We start from the raw sequence: 24,826 nt of genomic DNA on the forward strand, positions 1-24,826 counted from the left end.
TATATATATATATATGTATATAGAGTTTATATTTCTAACAATGTAAAAAAACATCTGCGGTGTATACAAAAAATAGTAACTATTCATCATACCGCGTCAGTATCACGTAGTGGTTTCATTTTTTATTTAATTCTTCATTTTCAGTGTTCAGTTAGACATTGTTAATTTAGAATAAAACACTATCAGTTTACACTCACTCAATCTCATTACTTGTTAATCAAATTTCACTAAAAATCGTAGTGCGTATTTGTGTTGCTATCAAATATCTTCACTTTGTCACACTTTCAAAATCAATATTGTTAATAAAGATTTAAAAACATATTATTCAACAATTCTGTATATTCCTTAGGATATTGCTCAAGATAGCAAAAACTCGTCACTATCTCACAACATAAAAGTATGTGTTGGTGTGTATATTGTTTAGTTAAAGCTTATTAAATTTACCGGAGGAAATGACATCTGCTGTCCTACATGATTGAATCGGGGATATGCAGGCGCGGTAGTCGCTTGATGCGCCGGATCGTAACCTGAGTGCGTGTCGTGGCGTCTCCACTGGTCAATAGGACGTAATTGATTGAGAAGTTCCAATGCCTCATCTCGGTTCATTTCTCGATTCCTTAGTGCCACTTCAACATCTTCTTTCTAAAAAAGACAATAATATCTTCATGTATTGCATATTCTTACAGTATCTAATAATTTCTAATATTTAATAATTATTTTTGCAATAAATGACATATAAAATAATTTATTTCGATGTATAATACACGAAAAAAATTGACATTACTTTTGATGTCATAATTCATTACAGCTGCAGTGAAAAATTAGAAACCTCGAAGTTTTAAATTTATTTCAATATTTTAATCAAAAATAAACGACAAAGAAAGGAAGATTAAATAGATAGAAAGAAATTGGTGGAAATTAAAGATTTCATACCTTGAATCCTAATTCGCAGAGATATCGGAATTCGCGACTATTCCAAATAACTTCCTTAGTCAAAGTGGGCTTCGTAGGATGTGCCCAACTAGGAGTCGGATCCATATCAGAGTCGGCCCAACTACCGGCAGGTCCCATAGGCTTTGGTGGTTTGTGCGCAGTTGGACCACCCCAAGCTGGATTTAGCTGAGGTTCATTCCATGTAGCTTGTGTCTTAGGATCATCCCAGGATGCAGTGTCATGCGGCCCGTCTGTCCAAGTTCCATTGCGTCCGCTTGGAGCGCCGGGGTGACCCCACATAGGATTACCAACATCCGGTTTCATTCCAGGCTGTCCTGGCATTCTGTTTTGTGGCATGCCCGGTGGACATTGCATGCCTGTAAAATAAAAAACACGAGATTAAGTACTTGCTAATTATAAAGCTTTGAAATAAAAAACAAATATGTATTAATAATTTTTTTTCAACAATACTAATAAAATGAAAAGTCGAATTTCGGGAATATATACCTCCACGAGCCAAATTCGGTGTAGGCATGTCCTTCCAGTGTGATACTTTGCTACCTGGTATGGCGCGCTGATTAGCACCCGGATTTCCCCAGAGACTAGTACCATCATCATAATTGGGCACGTTGCGTCGTTGTGTCGGCGGGGAGGGTTCCTCCCAACCAGACGGTTTGCCGGGCATAATGTCCTTCGGCGGTGGCGCAGCCCATTGATTCATGTTCGATGGATTAAGCATCTTGGCCGGCGGTCCGGATGGATGTTGATGACCCATCTGATGATGCCCGGGAGGTCCCGGCGGTTGAGTCCACATTGCGTCCGCGTTTGCACCATGCAAACGTCCTGATATTCCGCGCGGATCGCCACGCATATCGGCCATTCGCGGATCGCGAGCCATCGGATCCATTACACGCATGTGATCTCGAGGATCCAAGGACATACGGTGATCTCGTGGGTCACGCATTTCTCTCGGATCCACAGATCGCAAGTCTCTTGGATCTCTATGGTCTATTCTGGGATCACCCCAATTGGACCCTATAGCAACAATCAACGTTTTTTGTAATCAATCATTTTTATTGCTGTCAATGAATAATAATCATATTGATTTATAAATAAGATTTCATTTAAACTGTTAAGTGTATGATATTTTTATCAACTATTTTATCAAATCTACAATTACTTATTATTGTAATTAAAAAACATACAATTTTACATATAATAATGGTAAATATATGATGACAATTACTTGTAAATCGCTTTAATAAATCTAATTTTGTAAAGTATCAATCAATTATAAAATTACTATTATAATCAATTATAAAACTATTTAGATACATTGAATTCATATAAGAATATAAATATTCAAAATAGTTCGAAATTAATGAAATTACATTCAGTATATCTGTTCTCAAATGATATTATAAACGATACTTTTCTACTGCATTAAAAATATTACTTTTCAAAGAAATTTTCTTTTAATTTTAATTATTAGAATCTAATACAAAATATTAAAATTAAACGTATCCTTCGATCAAAATTAAAAAATTTAGAAACTACCAACATCTGACATTTCTAGCTTTCACCAACTTAACTCTTCACATACCAGCTTGATTACCGGCGGCGCCGGTCCACTGAGCAGCGCTCGGCTGTGACTGCGTCGGTGCACCAGTCCACATGTTAGACGAATCAGCTGTTTCGTCATCTTCGCCCCAGGTTCCACCAATATTGGTCGCCGGAGTGTGGCCCCACGGTGTTTTCGTCTGCTGCTGAGGCGGTGGCTGTCCGCCGTTACGTAGATTCGCCTCCCATAAATCGGTGCCATTGTTCACTGGTGGTTTCCAGATCGGTACACCGTCTTTGGTCGTGCTTGGTTCAGGAGACGTTGGCACGTCCCAATTTGTATCTTGATTCACGTTTTGCTGCAATTATTTATATACATAAATATGTAATTAAGTTTGTTACTGCATGTTCTACTTTTTCGATATAATAAAAAATTATTTTAAATTTTATATCTTAAAGAAGAAAAATCTAAATCATCTAAAATTTGCACTCTTGAAATGTATAACCAAATACTTGTATTTTACTTACGCAGCCCCAACCGTCGTGACTAAAGAGCGCTTCCCTCATCGTATTGAGTTGCTCGAGTTGCTGTTTCGTAGACGGATTATTAGTCGCCGAAGTATTGCCAATACTCACAGCCCCTTGGGTAGGATTGTTCGACTGATTGTTATTTGCATTCGAACCTGAAGATTGTTGCTGTTGAACGCCGCTATTGTTGTTATTTTGCACTGATGGATTTTGTCCAAGACCACCTGGGTTGTTAGACTTTCCCTGAGGCCATTGGTTATTATTCTGATTTGCTTGGGTAGGATTATTTGATTGAGACGTTGGCGGACCAGATTGTTGATTCGATTGTTGATTGGGATTAGTAACTTTGCTCACATTACCTAATTGATCAAAAGAATAATACATTTTATGAATTGCAAAAAGAAAGAAGTATATATTAACGTATAGCATATTTAATGTTTTAAAATTTTAATAAAAATTAGAATAGATAAAACAAGTTAAAAAATATATATAAAAAATTTTTATATAAAATAATAAAGATTTAAACAAATTTTGTTTAGCTGTTGATGCTCTTACCCGGATTATTTTGGCTTCCGGGTGGTCCTTGATTTTGATTTGGATTTCCAGTGGCAGATCGGTTGACAGTATTTCCGCCCCAATTATTGGGTGCATTAGCACCACCGGGTGGATTTCCGGGTGTACCACCCCATCCACTCTGATTCGTATTGTTATTATTCGGCGTAGTGGCTTGCGTTGTTCCCCACGTAGCTCCACCGCTATTCAAAGAACTCTCTCCGCCTCCTGCTAATCGCAGGATCATTGGTATGCCCCAACGTTGTTTGTAACTTGTGATAGGCTCGTTGTACTTGTGATATAACTGCGAAACAGGATTTCGAAACAAGACATCCAAGATGGATTTTAGTTGACGTCGTTGAACTTCATATTCGCTCCCGTATTTCTCGTATGTTCTTCGACAAGCAGGAATTAACGCACGCACACACTTTATAAGGGATGACCATTGCAACGTAGATGGTGCAATAAAATCTTCGTTGCTGTTGCGTATGATGGTATCATTAACATCATCATCATCATTATCATGATCATGATCGTTCTTACGACTTTGGTCGCGTCTAAGATTATCTCGGTTATATTTGCAGATCAACTGAGCGTCATCTTTCGATGTTGTTGCCTTGAGCTTGTCAATAGCATAAATTTGCACGAGTTTAAATTTAGTTGCGTCATAATGACGCAAGAAGTCATGCTTATTAAGATCATCTGTATGACTTAGCAACATATATTGGATACATATTTGGTCATTTTGGAGTACATTGAAATATTCCAATCGCATTTCATTGTCGTTCGTGCGAATCTCCGCCCGAGACACAGGTACAGCAATTGTTTGGGATGCGACGGTGGCTGATTGGCATGTAAGCGTCATCGTAGGCTTGCAGGTAGTCATTATAGGAATGTTGACAGTCAACTTAACTTGCCTTCTGTTGTCAGATTTGTCAAGTCGAGCGGCATGAGATGTTTCAAACTTAACGTTACTACTACATTTATCGCTTAGCGTAGACCTACATACAGACTTAATGGTAGAGTTAGATTCACGATCGGTAGCGACCAATCCCCTATTATATCTACTAATCTTAAAACAAGTGTTTAGAGGCTTATTGTTATCCTGAAATAAAAGAGCACCAACAGTAAATATTGTTGCTTCGGTACAACTAATACCATCATTTTGAGACCCTAAGATCCTAACATTAGTAGTCATTACACTAGTCTTGTAGCACACAGCGATGTCAACAATGTTTCCGATAACATCTGGATTATTATTATTATTATTATTATTATTATTATTATAATTATTATTATTATTATTAATATTAATTTCCTCTTCAATACTACCAACTGTACTGTACTCGTTATTATAATATTCATTATAATTATTACCAACGTTGTAATCATTACTTTTACATATTACTAATAATGGAACACATATGTGTTGCATCAGCTCGGTCACAGTGACATTACATAATGGAGAAATATAAGATTGTACATATAATTGTGTGAGATTTTTCAGGAAAGATCGCAAAGTGTGGTCAATTACTTCGTTTCTGAAAACGATAAGCGTAATGGAAGAACTGGCGGCATACATCGCAAAATTCTGAGCGTAATAAACAGACACCGGTACTAGAGTGTAGCCGTTGAAATGCAATTTCAAGAGGTGTCGTACTATTCGGCGGCTCAGCGAGACTCGGATGTTAGAATCGTCCAGAATTCTATTGTTTGCAAGCAGTCTGGAGGTCTGAGCAAAACTGGTAACTAGGGCGTACTTATCACCTAGTAGTTTCATTCTATTCGATGTGGTGGTAGAATCGTCCCTCTTAATACAAAGTACCGGGATAACAGCAGCTATCTTGTCAAAGCCACCACTAAAGAGGAGGTAATGGTTACTGTAACTGGTTGAGCTGAGCAATATCACAGACTTGGAGTTGTTATTACTTACATAACTAAAATTAGCCTTAAATTTATTGTTGTCGCCTAGGTCAAGGCAGGACCCTAGTAAGGAGTAATTGTCGTCAGAGTTAGGGAGGCGTAACAACCGTTGGGGACTATCAGACTTGGGTATCCTAACTAGGCTAGGTACCCCAACGGCGCGATACGCTTCGTCCCTTTCAAAATTTACACGTACCCTTATTATATATACTCTAATATATAGATTACTAAAGCTAGTCTTATTATCACTTAATGTCTTACAAATAGACTTAGAGTTATTGGCGGAGCTGCCCAGCTGCAAACCAAGCAAGCCCGGTGTGTTTTGCTTTCTGTACTTGTGATGATTATGTTCTGCATTGTTGTGATTATTTATTTTATTATTATTATCGCAGATTAGAAAGTGATTTGTTGGGTATTTTGTGGTTGCTGGCGCCACTGACTGGCAGGCCTTACCTATGCCGGTTGAGTTGAACTCACCTATAATTAAAATGTTTGTGCTGTATGTCATTGGAATTTTAATGTATATATATTCAACTTAAGTATTACTCGTGTTCAATGTAATTAAACTTTTTTTTTGTTGGAAATACTGCATATGTGAAATTCAAAAGATATCCAAATTATTTATTACAAAATAGCTAAATAAATGTAATAATGTTTTTTTACTTGACATGTTTTATTTTATATAATTAAAATTTTTTTATACTTGTGTACATGAAAAAAGTTAACTGCCTATATGTTTATACATATGCTTTAATATGACTTTTTAAAATAAATATTTATCAAAGCTGAGCTTATAATTTTATTCAGCTTTCACAATCTTTCAATTTTCAATAATAAATATTAAAATAAAATAATAAAATGAAGTTAGTAAACAAACACAATATTTTTTACAAGACATACTTGTTTGTTATTAATATATATTAAGCGTAAAATAGATAAATCAAATAAGAAAAAAAATATATATACATATACATATATACATATAGGACGACAATATCATCACAATATTCTTTTAATAATAAAATTTTATAGTTAATTTAAAATAAATGTATTCTTAGCAAAAATTATATAGATATAATAAATATCAAAATATCTGTTTACTCACCAGCTTGGTTCAGCAGGACGGTTGAAAAGTCATTGGCGGCGGTAGCTTCGGGATGGCTAATAGGTGCTGCCATCATGCTGCTGTTTGCTATCGATTCGATATCACAGTACCTAGTGTGCTCTGATCCTTCCCCTTCCCCCACCCCATCCAGACTGCTTTCCCCTAATACTACTACATCCCCCTATACGACATAAAAAAAGAGACAATAAGTTTGAATGTTTGTTTCAAGCAATATTAGTACAAATTATTAATGTAGGATATAAATAAACCAATACTAAATAACTTATTAACAAATAATGTAAAATTAAAATAGTACTATATATGTAATGATAAGAAAATTGCAACATCAAACATATATACATTTCTCAAGAATAAAAAACTAATTTATATGCAATAGCTACAGATATGCTAAAAAAAAAATTTTAATGTTTATAAAAAAGAGGCAATAAAAGTGTAAAAATATAAATAATTAAATACTTGTCACAAATTATACAATTTATCGTAAGATTGCGGTATAAAATGTCTGCAAATAATATTTTATCCGATCTGTATTTACAAGATAATAAAATCACCTCATTAAAAGATTATCAATATTATTTGAATCTATTTTTTCATTAGGTTCATTCCTAGAAGTGTAGTTACATTTACATATTGAGACAATAATTTATATATTAGTATTGATAATCTGAAATTTGATAACATGAATAATTCATTTAAAATTTATGCAAATTTTTAGAATTGACGTATTTCAGTATGACATAAGTGATATGGTATGTAAAAAAAGACGATTCTAAACGCTTACAATTTACATGTAAATGCTTACCATGGAATTTTGTACGAAGGCATTTGTTTCTGTAGAAATCTCATGTGAACTAGAATTGTGTGGAAACATTGGGCTCAGTTCTTCTTTGGCAGGCAATGCATAGAAACCAAGATCTATATGCAAAACACATATATAAACTAACAATATAATCTTTTTAACAACTTAAATAATCAAAATTTGGTACCATTGAATAAAAAACTAATTAGCAATAATTGCACAGCAGCTGATAATTCAAACATTAATCATACACATTATTATATATAAAGTTGAGCAAGTAAATTTTTCCTTTCTACAACAGTATGTAAAAAAATAAAATAAAATCTGTACTACTAATATAGTAGAACAACAGTTTATCATTAAATTAATACATTTAATACTATAATTACTTTAAGACTACAAAACTGAGAAATGAAAACTGTTAAATAAAGTAAGAAAAGTCTTTATTTGCAAAACTGATTAAATTAATACCTCGTAAACTAACGCTATCAGTGCGCTCCTAGCTCCATGCCAGTGGAGATCTGAAAAAATACAAAATATATTAAGAATTACAGGATATTGTTTAATTAATTTTAACAATAAATAAGATAAAATTTTCTATAAAATTTAAGAAAATTATTTTTTATCTATTTTTATCTCTCGGTTTAAATATCTTAACAATTAAAGTTGTACAAATAGACTTTCTGTTCAAATAAAATCTTAAACCACTCAAAAATATATAATCCGTTCACTTAATAACAATTTTACATTTACTACAACATTCTACATTCCTAAAGAAATTGCTGATAATTCACTTTTAACTCTTGTAAGTCTATCATTAAAATTTGTATTAAATAAAGCACTTTGTATGAACAATTACAAGAGAATAACATTTTAATATTTAAACAAGACACTACGTTTACGTATATCCATAAATATATCCATAAAATTAGAATAATTTATTATAAAATGAACAAAGCACAAAAAACATCTATTAAATAAAAATAGCGATTTGAAAGAAATCAAAAAAAAAAAAATCAAAGAATCATCTGTTCCACCTCTCATCCATGATTTTCTCAAGACCATCATAATATTTTACATCACTTCACTCTCCGGTCTCTTCCGAGACTACGACTCGCAGTTCCTATCGATCGGAGCACCTTAACCGAAGCAAAACGAAGAAGAGGAGCGCAAAAGACATCCCCGTTCAAGGTTAAATCCAAACTCTTCTCCGCCCCAAGAGGGCGATCCTAACCTAAACGGACGCAATTATCGCTGCACAGACTCCGTTCGAGAGGCAGCGCGCTCGTTTGACAAGTAGAGTTCGAGCACGAGAGACGCGTTAAACTTATATATTTATTCCGTTCGGCGCACGAGCACGGGCGTGACAGGAAGGAACACCACGACGACGACGACCGTTTGATAAGACGACATTATTATTTACGTACGCGAGAGCCGTCCTCGTAATACCACCTCACGCTCCGAGGCGCTCCGAGCTCTCTGGCCGACAGCGAAGCAACACGGATCGGGGCAAACGTCACACTGTGCGAGCAGCGCGCGACGCACTTCACGCCGAACGAAAGGTACGCGGCGGATAAAAAGATGCGTCGAGACAGAGAAGAGATCCGCACATATCCCGAAGACGTTCATCCTGAGGATGTCCTCTGGATATCCTCTGAATATCTTTCGGATATGTCGTGCTATTAGAGAGAGTGAGAGAGAAATAAGAAAGAACGTACCTCGAACCGAGCGTCACGCATCGGGTCACTCGGGACGATTAAGAAGAGACAGCCGATGTTGGATCCTGCGTACTCCCCCCTGCCCTCCCCCACTCCGCGAGACACATTCGCGAGCAAACGTCGGCAGCATCGGCGTAGCCGCGTCAAATTTTCACGAGAGGAGAGATCACACACACGGCAAATGGTGGCTGCGCGACGACGACGACGAAAGCAGCTGCGACGAACGAGGCCGCAGGCGGACGACACGAAAAAGGCAGGGACAAAAAAAAAGGGGGAGAGAAGGGTCTCGCGCTAGCTAACACACCACGGGGAGTGCCGCGCGCGGGGCGACCTGTCGTCGTCTCACACACCCGGGGGCGCGCACCGCGGAGTCCTCGGTCGAGTTTGAAACGCGGGTCTTCCAAGGACTCTTGGCTTGGCAACTACGGGGCACCCGGGCTCGCGAACGATGAGAAAACGGAGTGTCAGTCTGCACGAAGCTATTTCGCTAGAACGCACGGAATAGCGAAGCGTAGTCCGCTCGCTCGGCTGGCGAACGGCCGTTCCCGCGAGCGACCATCCTCCCCACTCCGACCGTATATGCTCGCGCGCGCCGCACGAAGGCCGTGGCGCGCGCGAGCGGCGGCGCGGGAGGAGAAGGCGTGGAGGGGGGGGGAGGGAACTCCCCTCCTCCGCTATTCGTGCCTGAGCCTCCGCGATGAATCGAAGAGACCCAACTTTTTCGCGAAAATCGTTTTCACTGCATTCTTGCTTGATTTGAAAAATTCGAGCGCGCTTTTTGCGAATCTCTATACTCGGATAATTGGTTCTTTATTTTTTTTATATATGTCTAAGCGGGGAAAAAAGAGGTAGAGATAGTGTATTGAGATAATATTTTTTTATTAGATGCATTATCGTGTGTGATTTAAATTCTTAAAGGAGATTCTCTCTTTGTATAATTGAAATATCAGCAAAAACGCGGGAAATAAGATGAAAAAATTGAGAATAAAAAATATATTTTGAGAAAATATATGATTTTAATATATTTATGTATACGCGCGGAGAGAATTTTCTCTTAGAATTTACCCTGAAAATCATGGAAAATCGTGGGACAATATATGATATTGGAAGAATTTTATAAGAGTTTCTTTAATTAATATTTACTATAATAAAAAATATTAATATGTACATAGTAAGTTTTACTATTAATCGAATATTTCTTTATATCTTATCGTGGTGGATATTTAATATGTTTTATTGTGGTAAATATTGATTAGAGAAATTCTTATAAAATTCTTCGAATACCATATTGTCCTACGATTACTATGATTTTCTAAGAGAAAATTCTTTCTGTATATAATAAAAATTTACCACGCAGCAAAGAGGCGCGAAATAAGATAAAAAAAAAAATTGAGAATAAAAAAAATAAAATTGAAGAAAATATTCGTATTATTTCCTGCAAAATATATTTCGATACGTGATAGCGCTATCAAAGATACAATCATGGTTCGATACGAATCAGATGGATTGCCACAACGAAAATAATGATATTGAATATATATGAGATAATGAAAATTACGTAAATTACTATTTTTGCACACTCACAGCTTTCATATTTCGGAACTAAAGTCCACGTTTTTTTATCTTTTCCGATCTTAATCTCTCTCCCTCTAATTTCGCATCTTCTCCCTTATATCTCCTCTTCTTTTCTCCTGTCAATAGGAGAAAATTCTCATCGGATAATCCGTTATGACGACGAACGCCGCAAAAATCTTGCGAGAGGTCGTGCGCTTCATTCAAATTTGACATTACTGTCACTTACAATTCCGCGTCCACGCGAACTGCATTATTTATAATAATTTCCGGAGCGCGTCATCGCTACAATGTGCAACAATCCGGACGAAGATCTTTATTCTTACGCGAACGTAGGACCGAAACGCGAGATAAAACAGACGAGCTAAGCTCATCGTGGAAGCGGAAATGTTCAAAGCGAAATAGTATCTACGCGATCTCTTAAGCATGGAAAAGCGTTGTCGAGAATATTAAATTTTATGTTACTCTCTCCTGGCATTTTTCAAGATAAATCCCTGCCTAGAAAAATTATTTTCAAGATTTTCACGGTGTTATATGCAGTATCTGTAGAACGTCAAATATTTTTTTTTTTTTTTTTTTTTTTTTTTAACAGATTTAATTACCTAGATAGCTACAGTAATAATTATGATATCATTTTGATATCAAAATGACGTAATTTGCCGTCAAAGTTACTTTTGCTAGCTGGCTAAATTTTAGCTGAGATAAATTTTATACTTAAAAATAATAAATATCTTCGACTATTTCGGATTGTATTTCAGACGGTTAATTAGCCTTTTTAATAGACATTTGTATTTATACTAAGACGGAGTCGATATCCATTAGTCGGTGTAGAAATCAACTGTTGAAACTCGATAACAGAAATGGTATAGCTATTTGTATAATTGCTTAACGTTTTTTATGTCTTAGCGATATCCATCCGTGCACGATTACAAACTAGAAATAGCATAAGAAAATTAAACATGAATACATTGAACAAAAATTCATAGAATCGTAAAATGTGAACAATATTTTTAAAAATGCGAAAAATTATTATATATTTTTTCGGTATTTATTGCATCATTATTTATTGCATTGCCAGCTTCTATTGATCTCCTATATATATCTAATCTAATCGTTTTACCTTAAACAACACATGCTTTTTCATCGAAAGACATCCCCCCTCTTGGAATAAAAAAATTAATTAACTCTCTTTTCGAATAAACACTATTTAATATAAAAAAATAAAAATAATTTTAAAAAATTAAGAAAGAAAAAAACAGAAAAATTAAATTGTGTCCCCTTCTGAAAAAAATCCATATACGTATGTAGAAACATATATCTCCGTACGCAAGATTATCGTACGGAGAGTCATGAATAATAAAAGCCGAGCAACATATTCTCGATTCTCTATTAAACTGCACTTGATAGCGATGAGGACTGGCTTACTATATCGATTAAAAATGGCGGATCGTGTTCGCTCTCGAGTCGAGGCGGCATGGCATGTCTCTAGCGCGCATCGGAACGCGAAGCGCCGCTATTCGCGCGAGTGCGCGCGTGCGCACGCGCGCACTCGCGAGCGCGAGAGAGCGTCTCTCGTCTCTCTCTCGCGTGTGCATACTTAGCAGCGGGCCAGCAGGGCACCGCAGGGCGAAACGCCGCGTTTTCCACGCGCTTTTCTCCCTCCGCGCGTGCGAGTTTCCGTCGCCGCTCTCGACGTACTACGTTGCATGCGCCGTGAGCGCGTATTTTGAATGTCCCGTACGCGAGTATCAAAAATTATTGATCCACTCGATGCCACACTGCGCGTGTGTGCTGCGTGTACGCGCGCGCGCGCGCCGATGGTCATTGTATGTGCTCGCAAGTCAGTGATTCTCAATCTGTCCCTATAGATGTATCTGTTTTCTCTTTTTTTATCGCGACAATAATTTACGGAAAATAATAATCTTATCGCGCACGACTTTCTAATTTTCTCATAATCATTATTAGGGTGTATACTCGAATCTTAATTATAAATAAATTCCCTGATGATTCCATGATTTTCCTGGCACTTTTGTACAAAATTCCAAGTAAATTTTAAGTATTTAAAAAAAATTTTAAATACAATTTTAAAATAAATTTATTTTTATTGTACATAATATTTTAACATAAATAAAATCTTTTTAATATAATAATATAATTATTATATATTAAAATAAAATATATTTTAATATACTTTATATAAATCAAATTTTATATTCTTTAAAAGTATATTTGAAAATAGAATCAAAGAGGCAATTTGTTTTAAGTTCTCTGAGTTTAAAACAAATTCTATGAGTATTTCAGTGTTTTTCAAGGTAGAAAACAATTCTCTGAGAATTCCAGATTTTCCAAGTTTTTCCCGGAAATATACACCCTGATTATATATCGATATATACCTGGGTTTTCCTTTCTAAATTTCTAATACCTATATCTCATAATTGTCGGGAAGAGATAATACCATAATTTGATATATCTCAACTGTCACTCTTCGAGGGTGATATCTGATATTTCGACTCGAATTTCATATGGTACTTAGAAAAGAATGTTTTTAGTAGGCAGATTTTATTACACGATTAGTTTGAATTTCATTGATATTGAAGGAAATTTGATTTTTAGATCATTTCTTCCCGAACAAAATTTGAAGAGAAATTCTTCCTCTCACATCTTTAAAAAAAAAAGTGGAAAATAGATTGTGATTAACCTAGATAAGTTTGAATAAGCTTGAAATGAATTTGATTCCAAATATAGTTGTGAGTGTCAGCTTTTTTCGAAGGTATGGTTCGGCCCCTTCTGATCCCGAATTTTCGTAAGCGCGGATGATGAAAATTGACGCGATATTGCATCGAGATTTTCGAAACCGAAGCGTCACCCGCGAGATAAAAGCAACTCGTATCGCGATATCGTTGCGGTATTGCGTCGTACTCGATATATAGGAAATCGCGAAACTGCAATTGAGAACCGCCGACGTATGCGCGAGTGCACCTAGAATGTGCACGTATATGTATAAATATATATATGTGACGACGAGTACGCGCTGTTCTCTCGGGCGCACGTCTGCCCTTCTACTACGAGTCTCTCTCGCCGCTATTTTGAATACATCCTAAAGATAGTGTTAATAATAATAAAGAGCGAAACATTTTATAATCGTCGCTATGCTCTTCCGACTCGAATCAGCTGACGCGATTCGCGCTGGGGGATCCCATGCTGTTGCGATAAAAATATAAGCGATCAAAAAAAAAAGCTCTATCATTCTATTATATATGTATACATACTTGAATAATTTTACACAATTCTCGATTTGTTTCCCGACACATTTCACTGATCCGAGAATGCGAGAGATATAAATATTACACACGCGGCCGCTCTAGAATTAATGCTAACATAATGCAAAGTGGCCTCTACGTGGTGCGTTTTCAGCAGATATATAATATCAGGCGGCAAACATTTTTGCACAATAAATGCATGAATGGCGATTTCTGTGAAAGGTCTCAAGTTCGCGAAGAAATTCGCGCGCGATCGCCGAGAGAGATCTTCTCGCTATTAAGGAACGATTAAAATAATATCATTTGCCGAATAAGGTCGCCGTAATAAAAAGGTTTGCACCCTCCGTGTAACGAAGGACGTGTCGATAAAAGAGGAAGACGCGGTCGAAGGAAAATTGATACTGTCCTTCCTCGTGGAAAAAAAAGCTTCTAGTAGGGTAAACAGTATAGTAGGTTAGCAAAGTATTTTTTATCGGGACACAAAGAAATATTATCGGCTTGGAGGAACTCATTAACCTTTGTTATAAAACTTCTTTCATAATATATTCTTAGAATATCTGTGTCATGTCGTGAAATCGTGTGTCATTATTATTTAGGAAAATACAAGGGATACGTCTCTTTTGTATATCTTTTTATTTATGTAACAGCGCTCTTTGATCTCGATTTCGTAGCCTCTATTCTTTTTAATTATTTTTTTATGAAATACAAAACATTTATGCTCGAAAATTACTTGCAGAAGTATTTTTAAATCTTGAGCCTTGAATTCGAACAGCGCGCTTTTATAACTAGTATATATATATATGTATGACATAATCTACGTTATACATTTCAGAGGATTATCTGTCCGGGGTTAAAATCGATACGCGCGATTTGCACGGAAAGCGATAAATTTTCGCGCCGTAAAATACAATTCGCGTATTACAGTTAATTCACACGATGACGCTAATTGTGATCATACTGATTCAATTAGCATGGAAGGTCATCGGTGAGTACGTTCGCGGCAGATGCAACAATTTTATCGGATCAGTGAACAATGTGATGTCTGTATCGAATCATCGCAAGTAAATAATAGCACCTGATCGCGAACGAGATATATCACGCACTTGTCGAATAAAATTGCCGACTAATGAAATAAAAATACATCGATGTTTCTGTACCGCAATTAGGATATTACGCGAAAGCGCGTAATTAATAGCTCAAACATATCAATCAGTAATCAAATTGTTCCAACTGGTTAATAAAAAATATAATGCGCTTTCCCTTTCTCTCTTTAGCTATCATTAAAACAAATGATATAAATATTTAATTTAAAAAAGAATAGTTTATATCCATATTCGATGTTTATGCTAAATGCGATTATTTAGTGCTGAATATTATTTGTTTTGAGTAGAAATCGCGTGCAACTTTATCTCGAGTTCAGGATCAAATGACAACATTTCGCGTTACATGTGGGGCATGAATGCACGAGTACAGAAATTTTGAGTTGCTTCTTTATATGCAGGTATGATATACCTTCAACATTTTTTCCGCCCGGATGCATCGCAATTGTAAAAAGTTTTACGTCGAGTTGCGGTTTCTATTCTTGCTTCAAAAATAAAAAATGACAAGGTAACGCATTACTTAATGATGGTGTTGTTCATTTTATATCTATATAAAAGAAACAAAAAAAAATTTTTAATTAAAGAGGAAAAACCTGAATGTTCATCGCACACGCTGTCCATAAATTACATTGCAATCTACTTATTATATTAATTTAATAATATGCAACCACAGACTATATGCATATTATCAAAACATAATCCTAAACACGATAATATTGATGATTTTGCACATATCAACGTTAATCGAATTATTCGCAACATATCCTGGTATATTGTTATATCCGCAATAATCAACAGAGCATCGGAATCGAAAATAGAAATAATGACAGAGAATCATGATACTTGAATCGCGGAAATAACAGCGAGGACTAAAGTGAATTAAGATTAGATTAAATTTACATACAGGAGCTCTAATGTGTGATCTTACCTATATACCTAAGCAATCATGTCTCTAATCTAATCTACGCGAAGCGCAATCGCGAAATAATCGCGAATAGAAAAATTTCACAGTCCTGTTGTCGTCGCATTTGAAACGGATTTCGTTTGAGAAACAAAGTTTTCGAGCCAACTTCCGCAAGCACCGTGGACGATCAATAAGAGACGCTCGGTGTCGACGAGAGCCTCACCGTGTGTTTCCTCAACCGATAACGAAAGGAAAAACTAACGCCGCAATATTTTTTCTGCGTCAAAAACATAATATTATTGCAGATTTTCAGCGGTAAAATGCAACTATAGGATGTCCAGCAGACTCAATAAAAAAAATTCCCTTTTTCAGATTTTCCAAGACCAGAAATTAATTTTTTCCCTGGCTTTTAATATTATTTTTTCCAAAGATATAATTTACATATATCTATATGTTAAATCATGAAATCCTTGAGATATTTTTGTCAACAATGAAAAGGTTCGGAAGTTAAAACAACAATTTAAATCAATTATACAATCTGCATTATGTACGATAATCGAAACAAACATGTCACTATAAACTATTTATAAATAATCACTATTTTCTATTTAAATTATATCAAATTTTATCTCTATTAAACATATTGAAATAAAATAACACGACGATGAAAATATAAATTAACGAACACGCTGTAGATATGAATCGATTTTTAATAACACAGAAAATTAGCGTACTGGGAATCAAGGAAAAGTTTATATTTATATAATAAAAAATTTCAAATTATTGAGACAAATGTGGAATAATGTGAAAAAATTCAGATAAATAGTAACATTTCCTGACTTTTTTCTGACAATTCCAGATTTATAAAATTCCCTGACAATGCCAGGTTTTCCAGATTTCTCTGACCGCTAGACACCCTGAACCATTATAACTGAAAACATAACAAAATAATATATGCTATCATCAATATTACTGTTACGCAGAGAGAATTTATTCTTAGAATTTACTCTGAAAATCGTAGGACGATATAGTATTGGAAAAATTTTATAAGAGTATTTCTAATTAATATTTACCACAAATAAAAAATATTAATATCTCAATAAGAGATATAAAATATATATTTTTTACTACACACATATTAATAGTTTTTATTTGTGGTAAAAATATTAATCAGAAAAACTCATAAAATTCTTTCAGTGCCATATATTGTCCCACGATTACCATGATTTTGAGGATAAATTCTAATAAAAAACTCCGTGTACTTGTAATATATTTAACAGAAGTTTGACTTAAGACAAAAACTGTAAATACACAAAGAAATGCATAAAGATTTTATAACAAATTCATTGCTTTCAGTTGTTGAAGAAATGCTACAGCTTTAAAGTGTCCTGTATATTTATTAGAAGAAAAAATAAAAAATATGTAACTCTCTCTCTCTAATTTATGACATAATATTATTATCATTTATAAAATATCTAAATATCTTCTATTTAATATTTTAAAAAATACATCAATTATTTTCTATTTAATACATGTTTATTTAAAAAAAAGATAATGTATTAAATAGAAAGAGTAAGTAATGTACCGGATATTAATATTGTATATCCATATATATAAGTGTGTTATATTAACAAACAGAAGCGTAAAAGAATGAAGTCTTATGTCTCATTGCAATCAGCTACATTTTGTACTAATATATTCGCTAAACGATTGTTCTTAACACGTTATGCTTAACAATATTGCTCTTAATACAGCCTCTTAGTGACAGTACACACGTAATAAACGAGTTTAACGGGTGTCTCTACGAGAATACACGCGTTACGTAACGGATTTATTTTTATTTTCGAGCGCTCCGAAATGACACACCGAAACGTCACATTGATATGCATATATGTATATTATATATGTTATGTTTATTCATGCATAAAAGTGCATTAGGAAGTACGGTTGATAATGTAATAATTTTCTATCAAGTGTAACAATGTGTGAGACAATATCAGCGCCCGTAAAAATATCCAGTAATTTAAAATTGTTCATTTATATATCAATCCATCGAAATGAAACAATATACAAGTTTAATGAAAAATTATGTTACGTAGAATGAGGAAAAAATGCATAATAGACCCTATTATAGCTCATTGTCAGCCTCGTGCTTTTTGTAGCTTAATTGATAAAAATTAATGCACTTTCTGACAATTTTGTATTATAATATTAATAAGCTGTCAAATGTAAATTGACATTTTCAAATATGAAAATATCGTTCTATCAATTAATTATAATGTCTTTAACTTCGGCATTTCAAGAATTGAATTAAGAGGCGATTTCGAACGAAATGTCAAAGATACTTAAAAAGATAACAACTGGAATTCGTCATCGGTATTTTCAAGAATGCAGTGATAATCAACGTGTGTATATATATATATATATATATATATATATATATTAAAAAATGAAAACAAAATTATCGAATATCTGTCATGCCTCTAGCAAGGATGCTTTTAACAAAGTTAACAAGAGTTTCAAAATTTAAGAAGGTACATCTTGCAGTATCACAATCCCTTCTAAGTTAAAAAAAAAATTCCTTCTATAATTAATTACAAAAAAAATGATATATATAAATATACTGATATATGTAGATATATCACGGAATCAAATAGTGCCATATTTATTCAAGAGATTTCAAGTATTTTCGTAATTATATACTATCTTCCAAATGTTAATATTTGCTTTAATGTGCAAAGATCAAAGTATCAAGTCAGAAACAAGGAAGATACGAAGAAATAAGTATCGAAAATGCATCCCTAGATGCGCGCGATACACGCACCGACATATATCGTTACATCCCTCGATATCTGCGCGCGCACACACATACACACTATACGCACACGCACACATGCAGCACCGATTGCGTTCGCTATACACACAACGTTAGCTTGGCAACAAGCGGGCAGCCGGTTGCGGGGCAAGGTCGGCCCTCCTTCCCAACTATTTTATCCCAGGCATATATTTATTACGAAACTCCTATATGTATACATACATATGTGTATATACATATATATATATATATACATATATATATATATATATATATGTGCGTGTCGTCACGGTGTATATACGAACGCGCGCGTGTTTTGAACCTGCTCGCGTAGAAAATTATTACGTTTCCGACGTACCCCGTTTCACCGTATTCCAATAAAATATATAAATTGGTGGTGTAGCGGAATGTTAATTTAAAAAAAATCCGTCTAAGCACTTAAAAAAAAAATTACGCGACAGTCGTCATTTTTTTCGAGTTTCAATATGTGCGAAAAATCAAATTCTTTTATTAAATATCGAATACTTATATTTCGAAAGTCAAGTGTTTGCGAGAGATGACAATACAGTTGCATTTAACGATGCATATATATATATATATAGCCAAAAAATACGGATCTCATATAAATATAAAATTGCGACGCAATTCTTTCCTTCTTTAAATATGTTTTTATCAAAATAATTCACATATCAAAAGCAGGTTTGATTGATCACTTGAATCGAAAACGCTACGATTGCATGAGAAGGAACATATTTAATTAACTTCGCAAATTATTAATATATTGACAAGGAAATGGAGAAAAATAAAATAAATTTATATATAACAGGAAGTTGACTCGCAATTATTACGTCTATATATTAATACTTGTTTTGATATCTATAGTGAACTGTCATTCTATTTTCGTGTCTTTTCGACTTTATTTATTAATAACAAAGATCTCTATTAAATTGTTTAAAGCTATTATATATATACACTACTTGTTATTTATATCTCACACTTATAGACATTAATAATATCGTCTGGTTTCCGTTGAATCTAAGAATAGCACATTGTAATAAAAACAATTATCAACTTGTTGCACAAAAGAATTAATAAAAAAGTCTAAGGTAAACTACCATCGCATAAAAATAACAGATTTTAATATTAATAGAACCGTCGGTAAATTAAAAATTGCAAAAGATATCTGTATATTATTAAGAAATATTCCGCATTGTTTTAATTGTAGAAATTTACATAACGATATGCACAAAAAAATTAATAAAATAATAAATATGACATATATATTCATAAAATAATTAGTAATATGCTCAAAAGGCTCTTTATGTATCTTCCTATTTTTTATAAGATTCTGGAAATCTATAACATTGTATCTTCTATATATTAGCGCAAAAACACAAGGGATGTTGTCCTCTTTATCACGGCATTGTTTTTGCCCCGTGATTCTGCACATTGCAAGCCCTCAGAATCACGTGGCCTGTTAAAAGCTCAATAGCAACCTTGAATTCCAATGTACTCATTGCCATAAGATCATCTGCTCTAGATGGCAAGGAATGTTTCATTAGCAGCTTACACTGAGAACAGCCCTTATAACTGATGTTAGGTCAGGTGCTCTCGCCTCAGATAGCTTTTGATCATTTTCTCGCCTACGATAAAGAGGACAGCGATGGAGTAAGAATAGATTAAAAAATGCTATATTTTTCTTTTGCATATAGAGGAAGAATGTATGCACAAGTTTTATAATTCGCGAAAGTGTGATTTTAGTGAAAGCGACAGGATATTACCGTCGTTTCTCTGCCCTATTCTTTCTCGCTTTTGAATTTTATTCCATCTATTTCTACTACATGTGCGATATTGTTGCATATGCAGAAATATTTTAAAAACATAAAAACGATATGGCGTGGCCTTTATATTTTCTAAATACTTCCACTCTTATAAAGCTTCGTTTATTTATTTAAAATTTTTTTAATGTAAAAGCGTGAAAAGAGAATCATTCAAGATCAGCTGATTCGTAATAAACATTATAATAGACATCATAATAAGCAATAATAAAAATTACAGAAATAGCAATAATTAAATTGAGAAATTATTATCATAGGATGTATAGTACACCAGAATATAATGAAAAAAAAAAAATTACACAATTTTCGAGGATTACGTCTTCTAATGCAACTCATAAAATAAATCCTATCATTTATAAAAATAATTGTAAATATTTCAATAAAATGAATGTTTTTTATACAGATATGCAGTTATTAGAATATTAAAAAAAAGTTATAAAAAAAGATTTAACGATTTACAAATATCTTTCGTTTTTTTTTATAAACGATTCGAGATACAATTTATGCAAATGTATACCAAGTGTTCTAACAAATATTTCGAGTAGTATAGCTTTTCATCAATGTTTTAAGAGGGAAAGATAAACAGAGAGAAAAAATATACATAATACCTTCAAGCAAATTTTTGTTTGAATAGATTATTAATGAAACATTATAGTGAAGATAATTAGTGTCTAGAATAGTGTCTTAGATAAAATTAATAGTGGCGCCGTCAGATGATTACTCATCGTCTGTACATTCTTTTCTCCTAATTTCAATTTTATAACTAATTCAAGACCCAACAGAAAAAGACTTTCTTGTGAAACAAATATTAATACAATATACGAGAGATGATTTTTAAAATATTTCTGATCCTTCCTCAGTTTTAATTTAATATTTATAAAAGAGCATTTCTCAACGAATGAAAAAATTGTCGATTTTCCTAAAATATTTGCATCGATTATCATAGAAAAATATGCGTATACCTGTAAAGCTTTACGCACAATAGGAAAAATATAAAATATTAAACAGAAGAGGGAAAGAGAAAATATCTTTTCTTTCTCTCTTCTGTTTAAAATATTTTCCTAACTGCGTACGATAGTGGACACGAAGATAAGCTAAATTTAATATTTCTCCTAGGCATTAGCGCTGGACGAGCAACGATTCGCCCTTTATTGTAGCACTCGGAGCCGCGTCACCTAAGCTGTCTCGCGCTCGTGAGCAACCTAGTCTAACCTAGCCTAACCTATTCTACTCCGCCGCGAGGCGAAGAGAGAGAGAGAAAGAGAGAGAGCGCGACAGCGGGTAGAGAAGGACAGGAGGAAAAACCGGATTATATTTTCGCAGCGCTGCTTTCGTCGCGCACACACCGAGATATATCTGTATCAAATATTTTTTTCACGATATACCCGCTCGCTCAAACGCTCCCGTAAATTCCGAGCCTATCCCGCGGCCGGGATTTTTTCATCCCGCGAGGAAAAAAAATGCCCGATTCTCTTCCAGTTAACATCGATTAGCTCTGTCGTGCGCTCTCTTTCTAGCCATGCCACGTAGCGCACACACACGCACACACACACATACATTCTTGTCTAGATCCGTTAGAGGTACTCGAATCGTGTAATCGAATGTACCCGGGTGCTCTCTGCGCATTAATCGAAAAGCGCGTTTGGGAGCTGAAAAAAATCCGCCAGAATTTTCCACGCGAATTTAATTCTCATCTCTCGGTGTGTAAATTCCACGGAGGAATAAACGAACGCGTTTTTTTTACGTCGATTTCTTTATCGCGGCGAATTAAAATACTCGTCAGCGACAAAAATATTTGAATTTATCGATTCGAAGAATAAAATGGATATAAGTATAGTGATTACAATTTCGCTGGTGCAAGTTTAGAAACGAGAGAATGACTTTATATTCGTCGCTGATAAGAGAAACGGAACAAATGGCGTAGGATCCATTTTCATCTACTTATATACGAAATATTATATTTATTGCTCCTGCTTTTGTCAATTCGAACAGCAACATCTGGTCGCATCTTCCTCCCTTATTCTTACGCAAATCAGATACGCGATTGTCTGTTGTAAAAAAATCATGTAATACCTGATCTAAAATAAATTATTAGAAAAAATAAAAATATATATATATATATAAAGTATCTTGTGTATATAATTTTTTTCCACGTGCATCTCTTCGTGAATATCATTCTTATTGTCGCTAACAAGTTAAACATCGTTATTTATTCGACGTTACGAGTTAAAATGAAAATCTCGGTTCGTAACAACGCGGAATGCATCAAGAATGCAAGAGTGCGCGCCTCTGGGACTTTCTCCTCGTTTGTGCACCCACAACGACCATACATCTGCGATGCAGAACGCGGCTTATGTTGGAGCACGAGCGAAATTTTCATCCAATGCTTGGTTTTTTAACGAAAAAAAATTGATTGCCATTAGAATCTTCATTTATCGTCGTATATTGTCTCCTCTCCTGCTCGTCCTATATATACATTCTCAGAATAAAAAAAAACAAGCAGTTGCGCTCGATAATAATAGCCTGCCGCGACAACAGGTAGCGATGCATTTTTTTTTTATTTTTTAAGAGCTCTATATATATATATACATATATGTATATATATCTTTTACTCGCTAATCATCATCTACCATTTCTTCCTGTCTCTCGTGAAGATTATCTCGTTGAAATGAAATATTGATTCGAAGGAGGAAAATATTTTTCAGAAATAAATCCGATCATCATTACTATCGTCTCTTGGAGAGCAACATTGTTGGAAAGTTGAATGTGCTTTGAGAGGGGAACCTCCAGATATAAAACCGTTACTCCGTGCAATATGGTTGCGCATCGACAGGAAATGCGACACAAAGCACATCAAGTCGTCTTATATAAGCCCGACTTCCTTTAAGGCCGCTTGCAATCCGACATGACGACTTCGTGATCGACGCATATATATATAATATATATACATGTATACAAATGTATACATACATACGTCATACAGATAGATATAACACACACACATATATATATATGCGTGAATAAAGCGCGAGGTTTCTGTACGACGCGGTGGTTTTGCAGGCGGAACTGTTCATATAATATGAGGCGGATTCTGACGTAAATATTGGTTCCACTCACCTGCGAGACGATCCGCGTTCGCCGGCGTTCGTGTATCTCTTAACGACGGTCTCACTTTTCCCACGGAAAAATCACACGTTCTTCACTCACGCAAGACCACATACCTCTCGCATAATCACAGCGTTCTTATTGAAAATGCGCCTCGGATTGAAGGACAGGCGGCTAAATCAGGCTAAATAGGGCATCCGGTGACAACAGCTTCTCGCTTCTCGGACGGCTTTAAAGATGGCGCGTGGATCGTTCGATGAGATGCACCCGACACTGTGTACACAATCGAACCTGTATTTATATTCTCTATCCCTCCCAACGACGCTATCGTTATCGTTGCACAGCGCGAGGGATTGTCCCGATACCGAATGATGGCCAAACTATGCGCGAGCTCGGCGATCGGCGATACGAGACTGATAAAAAAAAAATACGCGGCTCCGACGACACGTCGTTCCGCATGTATACCCGGATCGATATAACTCTGCTACTTTCACTCCCGGCCAATAGGATCGCTTCTTTAAGGCATCTTTTCAATTGTTTTATGAGCGCGAAAAGAAGTTTGAAAAACCGAGCTTATATATGAAAAATTGAAAAGTACGAGCAAAACGAATTGTGAATATATCAAAATATTATAACTTTTAAACTACAATTGCAACTTTAAAAAATTGTATTTTTGTTATTAATTATTTTGTAAGAATTACGGACAGAATACAATTTCAAGCAGAAAGAGAGAGAGAGAGAGAAATGTCAATTTAACATGCGACTTTTAAATTTTTATAAAAGAAATTTTACAGTAAATAAATATATTAGATATATAAATAATTATATACATATAATATATTATATTATATTATATGCAGACGCAATAATAATAATAAAAATCTTCATATAACCTTATAAAAAATCCTGTGATATACACTTAATATATTTTATATATACATTAGTTGATACAATAAAGGCACAAGTAGATGCAATATTAAAAATGATAAGTAAAACTATTTAAAAAATGATCAAAAACAAAAAGTGCCAAACTTAATTATTAGAAATAATTATCCATTAATTAAATGACAAAATATATAAGCTTTTAATTAAT

The 24,826-nt window shown here is 34.5% G+C and overlaps 1 protein-coding gene across 5 annotated transcripts in view; it reads right to left on the minus strand.

Annotated features, from left to right (window-relative positions):
- gw (trinucleotide repeat containing adaptor protein gawky) overlaps nucleotides 1-24,193 on the minus strand; it is a 63,613-nt gene extending 39,420 nt beyond the window's left edge. For 2 of the 5 annotated variants that reach the window (XM_029306062.2, XM_029306057.2), the window contains exons 1-10: nucleotides 9,140-9,721; nucleotides 7,893-7,942; nucleotides 7,425-7,537; nucleotides 6,602-6,782; nucleotides 3,577-5,973; nucleotides 3,022-3,380; nucleotides 2,537-2,852; nucleotides 1,441-1,968; nucleotides 934-1,310; nucleotides 445-642 (exon numbers count right to left, since the gene is read on the minus strand). In XM_029306062.2, coding sequence (XP_029161895.2) covers nucleotides 445-642; nucleotides 934-1,310; nucleotides 1,441-1,968; nucleotides 2,537-2,852; nucleotides 3,022-3,380; nucleotides 3,577-5,973; nucleotides 6,602-6,782; nucleotides 7,425-7,493 — 4,425 coding nt within the window. In that variant the 5' untranslated portion in view covers nucleotides 7,494-7,537; nucleotides 7,893-7,942; nucleotides 9,140-9,721. Of the gene's footprint in view, nucleotides 1-444; nucleotides 643-933; nucleotides 1,311-1,440; nucleotides 1,969-2,536; nucleotides 2,853-3,021; nucleotides 3,381-3,576; nucleotides 5,974-6,601; nucleotides 6,783-7,424; nucleotides 7,538-7,892; nucleotides 7,943-8,458; nucleotides 9,092-9,139; nucleotides 9,722-13,980; nucleotides 14,112-23,745 lie in introns of those variants that run through there. The other 3 variants (XM_029306059.2, XM_029306061.2, XM_029306060.2) reach the window with 3 other exon arrangements.
- Between the last annotated feature and the right edge of the window lie 633 nt (nucleotides 24,194-24,826).

Source organism: Nylanderia fulva, unplaced genomic scaffold (genome assembly GCF_048542155.1).
Source record: "Nylanderia fulva isolate GAGA-0341 unplaced genomic scaffold, ASM4854215v1 Scaffold3, whole genome shotgun sequence".
Classification (NCBI taxonomy): Eukaryota; Metazoa; Arthropoda; class Insecta; order Hymenoptera; family Formicidae; genus Nylanderia; species Nylanderia fulva.